General features: G+C 35.3%; 1 protein-coding gene across 1 annotated transcript; it reads right to left on the reverse strand.

Moving 5' to 3' along the window:
* Positions 1–1,175: 1,175 nt before the first annotated feature.
* LOC145776696 (uncharacterized) lies at positions 1,176–3,451 on the reverse strand. The gene is made up of 2 exons (XM_082587927.1): positions 3,327–3,451; positions 1,176–2,711 (listed from the first exon to the last, which is right to left on the reverse strand). Exons 1-2 carry the CDS (start codon positions 3,449–3,451, stop codon positions 1,961–1,963), a joined length of 876 nt encoding a protein of 291 aa, XP_082444053.1. The 3' UTR covers positions 1,176–1,960.
* Between the last annotated feature and the right edge of the window lie 4,683 nt (positions 3,452–8,134).

Below are 8,134 nucleotides of genomic sequence, written 5' to 3' on the forward strand. Positions count from 1 at the left end.
AAGGGTGAGGATTCCAAAAATGCAAGTGTTTTCTGTGTATTACTATCACAAAAAAAGTTATAGCAACTTCTATTGTTTTTGGGTGGTCGCAAAAACACGCCCAAAAAGCCTTGTGGGAATCCACGTAGAGTGAAAAATTTTTTTTTGTAAGATAGTCAAAGATGTCTTTTATTACAAAAAAGAAAAAAATTAGAGGTGTTTTTTGTTATTTTTTTTTTAATATCATTTTAAAGTAAAGTATGGTTTTCACAGAATTTGTCCATTTTTAAGCCTTACATTGTTGCTCTTGTGTCATGTAATAATGGGCACACCAATGACATCATAATGGTTATTATTTCTTAACAATCAGCCTGTTAGTTGAGGTTCAAAAGGGCTGCTCTTTTAAACCTGACTGCTTCCCTATTGTGTTTTCTGTCTGAGCACACCCTGTGTAGGTTAGTTAGTGGGTGTTGTGAGTAGAAGGTATTGAGATGGAGGATTGCACTGTTGGAAAAAAAAGTAGTAGTACTTGTCATTTGAAATCAATATTTAATGATTCGAATATTCTTTCAGAAAGTAAGCAAAATGATGATTGCAAATTGTTGACATTGGCAGTTCCTCTTTTTCAAGTTCAATCCCAGATCTCCATAGAACTAACTTTGTTTCAGTTTCAGAAAGGTCAGACAAAGCTCTGTAGCTGTTTTTACGGCTATACCATTTCAAATGACAAGCACTACCACTTTTTTTTCCAACAGTGCAATCCTCCATCTCAATACCTTCTACTCACAACACCCACTAACTAACCTACACAGGGTGTTCTCAGACAGAAAACACAATAGGGAAGCAGTCAGGTTTAAAAGAGCAGCCCTTTTGAACCTCAACTAACAGGCTGATTGTTAAGAAATAATAACCATTATGATGTCATTGGTGTGTCCATTATTACATGACACAAGAGCAACAATGTAAGGCTTGGAATGGACAAATTCTGTAAAAACCATACTTTACTTTAAAATGATATTAAAAAAAAAATAACAAAAAACACCTCTAATTTTTTTCTTTTTTGTAATAAAAGACATCTTTGACTATCTTACAAAAAAAATTTTTTCACTCTACGTGGATTCCCACAAGGCTTTTTGGGCGTGTTTTTGCAACCACCCAAAAACAATAGAAGTTGCTATAACTTTTTTTGTGATAGTAATACACAGAAAACACTTGCATTTTTGGAATCCTCACCCTTAAAAATAGTGAAATCGAATGTTTGATCACCTCTCCATCATCAGGGGGCGCAACAAATGACATTTTTATGTTTGGCAACTCATCAGCGCCACCAAGTGATCAACAAATTTCAAAATGGCATATCTAGTGAACCGGTTGATCAATTTTCATAAATTTTTTTTTGTTGCGTTCAGAATTTCATGCACATCAACATATTTAAAAACAAAAAAATTCTAAGAGGGGCGGGTTGACTTTTTGAGGAAAATTTGTTGAATTATAATGGAATGACTCCACAATGAGTTACCATATGAGATTTGAAACTACTAGATTGTGAAAAAACATCACATTTGTATGGTTTTTCACCAGTGTGAAGTAGTTTGTGGCGTTTCAAATTACCAGAAGGTGAAAAAATCTTTTCACAAATATCACATGTATATGTCTTTTCACCAGTGTGAAGTAATTTGTGGCAATTCAAAATATAAATGCTTGAAAACAATTTATCACAAACATTACATTTATACCGTTTTTCACGAGTGTGAAGACGTTTGTGCTGATTCAAATTGTCTATATCTAAGTATGACTTTTCACAAACATAACATTTATGTAACTTTTCACTAGAATGGGTTAGCTTATGAGATTCAAACCACGAGATTGCGAAAATGACTTTTCACAAACATCACATTTATATGTTTTTTCACCAATATGAAGTAGTTTGTGGCGTTTCAAATGACCAAATTGCGAAAATGACTTTTCACAAATATCACATTTATATATATGCTTTTACACCAGAATGAGTGAGTTTATGAGATTTCAAACCACCAGATTGCGAAAATGACTTTTCACAAACATCACATTTATATGTTTTTTCACCAGTATGAAGTAGTTTGTGGCATTTCAAATGACCAGATTGCGAAAATGACTTTTCACAAACATCACATTTATATGGCTTTTCACCAGTGTGAAGTAATTTGTGGCGTTTCAAATTACCAGATTGTGAAAATAACTTTTCACAAACATCACATTTATATGTTTTTTCACCAGTATGAAGTAGTTTGTGGCATTTCAAATGACCAGATTGCGAAAATGACTTTTCACAAACATCACATTTATATGTTTTTTCACCAGTATGAAGTAGTTTGTGGCATTTCAAGCTACCAGATTGCGAAAATAACTTTTCACAAACATCACATTTATATGGCTTTTCACCAGTGTGAATTCGCTGATGTCTTTCCAAATCAGATTTCCATTTAAAACTCTTACCACAAAAATAACAAGATCGTTCCCTGAAGCGAATTTTTTGATGAGTCTTCAATGCTGATTTGCATAGGAAATGTTCATAACATACATTGCAATTCAGAGTTTGCTTTTTAGTTGGTCGGATGGAAGATAACCGTTCTTGATACAAATATGGAGGACATTCCTTGGTGGCTGAAGCAGTTTTTAAATCATCTTGGTTTATAATTTCACATGATTCAGGAACTTCAAGCTTCACTGAAACCTTTTCATGTTGATTTATACTGAAAAGTAAAATGATGATTATTGTTTCTTGCGAACTGATCGTGCAACTCGATAGCAACAGAGAGGATGGGATGTGAAAACGCGTGGGTAAAATATTATAATATGAGCAATTGAGCATCAGACATCTTGACAAGGCCAACTTAGAGTGAGCAAAATTCAAATGCAAATTTGCAAGTTCAAAGTTTATTTGAATTCTGCAGTAAAAACAAAATTGTTTTTTTGTAAGATGAAACTACATTATAACAAGTAAATGTGATGTCCTGCTATAAGAGTTACTGCATAGTTTATTTAGTTTGTTTATTTTTTAAATCATCTTGGTCAATAATTTCATACGATCAGCATACTTTATGAACTTCAAGCTTCATTTGAATCTTTACATGTTGAGTCGTACTAAAAGGCAGCTCTATTAATGGCATGTTATCTTTTCATAAGAAAGGGTCCACTGATGACTTTTCACGTTCCAGTGGATATGCATTATGCATTTGCAACTTTTCATTACATATATAATGTAAAACTTATAGAAAAATGGTTCCTCTGGTGAACAATCTAATGATTGACCGGCGATGATTTAACTTTAAAATGGTTATAAGGTACGGTACACTAGTAGTACATACCACACAACGTCATTCAGAACTTCATTCTCAGTTGATTGGATTAGAGATGATAATTCTTCCTGATGCAAACATGGATAACATTCCTTGGTGTCTGGACCAATTTCCAAATGATCTTGGCCAATCATTCCATAAGTTTCGGATACTTCAGAAACTTCAAGCTTCACAGGGACATCTTCGTGTGGATTCGTATTCAATATTGGAATAAACTGCAAACTGACTTAACAACACTTATTTTATAATGATACAATTGAATGAAGTAATATTTTCCTGAAAATCAAACAGAACAAACATACAAGATAAAGTTAAAAATTATGACTTTATGAGTACGTAAAATCAACTTTGTCAAAAACATCATATTCATAGTTAAAAACATCACATTCGTAAGAAGAGTTTACTCAGGTAAATAACCAAACTCGATCATGTGACAAGACAAAGATGTAAAAACAAAACATTCACAATTCATAACACCAAAGAATATGAGGTTGTATAAATGTTATAACTCTAATATACACAGGCCTTGTCAATAGCAGTGGACTATAAATGGACAATTTTTTGTTTTGCTTTAGGAACAGTTTTTTTGTGTTCCATTTAGCCTATCTCAACATAAAATGACAACATTTTTGGTCTGAGTTCCAAGAAAAAAGTGTGCAGGGCGAATATTCAAAATGGCCGCCATTTTCCCTGAAAAATCACGTTTTTAGCCATAATTTTGTCATTTTGGGGTATTTTACTTGGTTGTGGTGCCTTACCTTGTGTTTGTGGGGTCAGGCAATCTGTTTAAGCAATAATAAGTAGGCTATAACTTTTACGTGTAGACTGTAGAGTTATGATATAGTTTGACAACATTACCCACTTTTTTAAACTTATTTTGTGGTTTTTATTTCGATAATCAACAGACCACAAACTGTATGAAATTGTACTGCCTTCAGCTAAATCTATAAACAAATTTAAACAAAACAAACACAACAAAAAACACAAAAAGGCACTCTGTCAGGAAGTTGCAGCTGCAAATGCCTTTGTAAATAAGAAGCCCACAACTAAAGTCATTCTACACTTTGACACTACACAGAGAAGTAGGATTGATGGTGACTGGCCCTGTCTCATCTTAAATTTTCGTGATGATGATTACACTGAATGTAAGATGATCCTTCTACATTCTGTCTTTGCATTTAAAGATAGAGACCAAATAGTTGCCCTTTTATGTTGAGACAATGAGGAGACTACAGGTAGCTCTTCAGCAAGCTGCCAATGACCCTCGCTGGACTGCAGTACGTCTATAGGAGTAGACAGATGCCACAAGCAAAAATCTCAAGATTGAGATAGGTGTTGCAGAACAACTTGCATCAAAGCATGTGCCATATCATTTGCTTTGTAAGTCCCATACATATGATCGGTATGATACAGTCAATCTTACAGCTATGGCTACTCTCGAAAACAAAATTGGTCTTCGTAAACTCATTGTAAAGAGAGAGCCAGCATTGCAGGCCTACCCTACCTCTGGCAAAACAAATCTGTGGTTGAAACAGCTCTGGCAGCTCTTTTAAAGCTCGTAGCCCATGAGGGAGATGGCAAGACAGCATCTTTAGCAGAACAGTTTGATTTGATTTTAGAGGAAGCTGGAGTATATAAATCGTTTAGCCTCTACAAAGAGCGACGTTTTACCCAACTTGGATATCAGGTAGATGCAGTCTATGATTGCATTCCATACATGAAGCAGTTACTTAGCAAGACACCGCTAAATAATCTTGTTGGAGCTTGTAAAATTTACCTTGAGAATGATTTCATCATAGCAGGATTCAAAGCACTTGCAAATTTTACATGCCGAGTGACAATGCCCTTTCTTAACTGTGTAGAACGAGCAAACCAGGATTTGGTAAGTGACATCCTTCCTCAGCTCTGCAGTGATGCTGAAAAAAATACACACACGCTTCCGGACTACAATGTAGAATGGACAAATGTGAAAATGAAAATGCTCCACAAAGCGATCTTAATTATCTTCTTAGAGAGATGTGTATTAGACCGTTTAATTTTTCAAAAAAAAATTTTTTTTTGTGCACATCTCTTTAATCTTTGCATTTGCCTGGAAAAACCTTCCTGGCAAAATTTTGGGTAAATCCATCAACATTTAGTGACCTCTCATAATGTTTTTATATTCTCATATAATTCTCATTTTTTACATGGCCGAAAATGCCTGGAAAAAGTACAATTAATAAGAATTAACACTTCACTAATACACAATAGATTGCCTTATCAGTATAGTGATTCTCCTAAACACGAATTTTTGGTAAAATAACCCGAAACACGAATTTCAAATAAAACAGGCTAATGTTTGTTTATTCTCAAAAACTGAAATGGCACAGGTAAGAAGAATCTTGCTATCCCTATTTCTGCACTAAAAATTAGACCAAAACCGCTTTTCAGATTTCAGCAATCAGCAAATATTTCACCTAGGCCCAAAACCCTGTCCCTAATAAAATTAAAACTTTCTGACCGTCTGCACTAACTTTGCTGTTAAATCTCTTCTGGTGAACCTAGAATTGCCATTAAAACATCAATAAAATCGGAAAATAATACTCTAGCGCCATGTGGCAAATAAAAGTTCAAAACAGCAACCGCTAGATGGTGATAGTAAATATCGCGCATTCGAGCAATTTTACCATGGCGCAAGAGTGGCCATGCTTTTATTATATTCGTTTGTATATCCGTTTTGGTCATGGAAAAGGTAAGGAAGTGTAATGAAGAGTTAGCCTTTGCCTAGGATGCAGATATAATTCAAATATATGCACAAGAAAATGTAGAAACGTATTTAAACATGTATATTATACAGGCTAGTGTGGGAGTGTTCAGAGCCGAAGGCAAATTTACAAATGTCAATCAATCGATGGTTTATTTGTCAGTAACAGGAACATAGTACATGTTTGAAATATGCAAAATGTCCCAGATGATTTAAATCCGGACATTTCCATTTTCCCAGCATGTGACATAAATATCTGTTGCATCCATGCTGCCTTTAAAGGCAACAAATGGCAATGCACTAACTATGATGACATAGTACATCTCGCGCGCACTCGTCACGCAGAGCGAGTCAAAATATTTGAAGACTTTGTTAAATCATTTTAATTCCTCCGTGTTGTTTTCGTGTTTCTTATGCTGTGTTGTTCATTTTAATTGCTTTAATAAATTTCTTTTTTTTTCACTGTTGCGTTATGTAATGGCGTCCGCCCCGATAGCTCAGTTGGTTAGCGCGTGACTTGTGGAATGAAGAAGCTTTAAGATCAAGCGGCGCTGGTTCGACTCTCGGTGTGTGCGCTTCAGCAGCGCACGTTAAGGACTGCTCTCCATTCAGCGGCATCTAATGGATGGAATAATTCCCTGGCAACAAAACTTCAACAATCGGAAACTTCACTCTGTCAATCTCGGTGACCGGGCCCGCATCAGTGATTTAAAGCTTCTACAAGTATGTGAAACTGCCAGGATTAAGCTTTGCAAGAAGCTTTCCCAGTCCGAGGATAAAGATTCAATCAATCAATTGATGAGTAATGTCATCACTGCTATTGTGTTCTCAAGTCTTTAAAATATTTGGACAGATATTTTTTCACTAAATAAATAAGAATTAGGAAAATTGCGGATCCGCGGTAATTTATAAATATTTTCCTACAGACCAACATCGTTTTCGGGATCCATTACGCCAAGGTTTTTTTTTTTTGAAACTATGTGAAAATAATCAGTAGGTATGCAGGAGCTAACCATGTCAAATGGAAACAAATTTATTTCAAAATAAACGTGCAATTAAAAGATTTGTTGTATCTACGAATTTCCCCAATTGCACATTTACACATTAGGGATTTTTCCCTTTCCACGAAAATCCTGCTCCCAATTCATGATCTTCTTTAGTATTTCCGAAGTTGATGGAGTTTTCGCCTGAAACAAGTTGTTTTGTAAGGTAGACGCAAGTAGCTAGAAGTGGATTACCACCAAAAAAATATATCTTTAGAATTAAAGAGTGGGTGATGAAAAATATTTCGTGTTTCAGAAAAAAATCGTGCTTAGGGGAATGACCATACGTTGTTGGTGATTAAATGGGGTAGGAGTTGCTCACATGTTTTCATAAAAAGCATTAAAATCTGTATCAGTGTTTCCTCTACCAAAAAGTATGATTTGGATTTAAATGCAACAGAATTTATGGCATACGATAAGTTGGCATCATAAAATTGGGGGTACAGTACAAAAAACATAACAAACAAAGAACATAGTGCTTAAGCATATGCAGCCAGTTATGTGTCAGACAGTTACTGTGATGAGAGTTGGAATGCCAGCTTCTTTTTTGTTGGTGTAGTTGGTAACAGTTTGCGATGTTGTTCAACAACTTGGTAAACCAGTTGGCTTTTCTCATCATCTTATGTGAGTGCCATGTTAAAGTCGGTGACTAGCTTTATAGCGCGCTCAGCACAATCATAAATGATGCTGAGGCCACAAACAACTTTCACAGCTTGTTGATAGTCTTCCCGTTCATTTCATTATTCAACAGGGACTGAAAGAAATGCTTGTGATAACTCCAATGTGTGAAACAAGTTCATTGGGCGTGATGTTGTAAAGTCATCTAAACTTGAATCTTTAAAGCAAGTTACACTTTTAGGGTCAACACGGCGGAGATCCTTGTCATTAGGTGGCTTACTCAATGCAGTGACCATTGCTCCCTTCTCATGCACAGAAATATCACTGAAAAGTGCTAGACCGATCAGATCTTCGCTAAGATACCACAGCTGGCCTTTCATTTTTTTTAAGCCCTCAGTTGCTATAACTAAATC

The sequence above is a fragment of the Aplidium turbinatum genome, chromosome 9, assembly GCF_918807975.1.
Source record: "Aplidium turbinatum chromosome 9, kaAplTurb1.1, whole genome shotgun sequence".
Classification (NCBI taxonomy): domain Eukaryota; kingdom Metazoa; phylum Chordata; class Ascidiacea; order Aplousobranchia; family Polyclinidae; genus Aplidium; species Aplidium turbinatum.

Coding starts and splice junctions, on each gene's coding strand:
- LOC145776696 (XM_082587927.1), bottom strand. CDS start 3,451: ATGATTGGCCAAGATCATTTGGAAATTGGTCCAGACACCAAGGAATGT. Junction 2,712..3,326: donor GTTCTGAATGACGTTGTGTG/GTATGTACTACT, acceptor TTTACTTTTCAG/TATAAATCAACATGAAAAGG.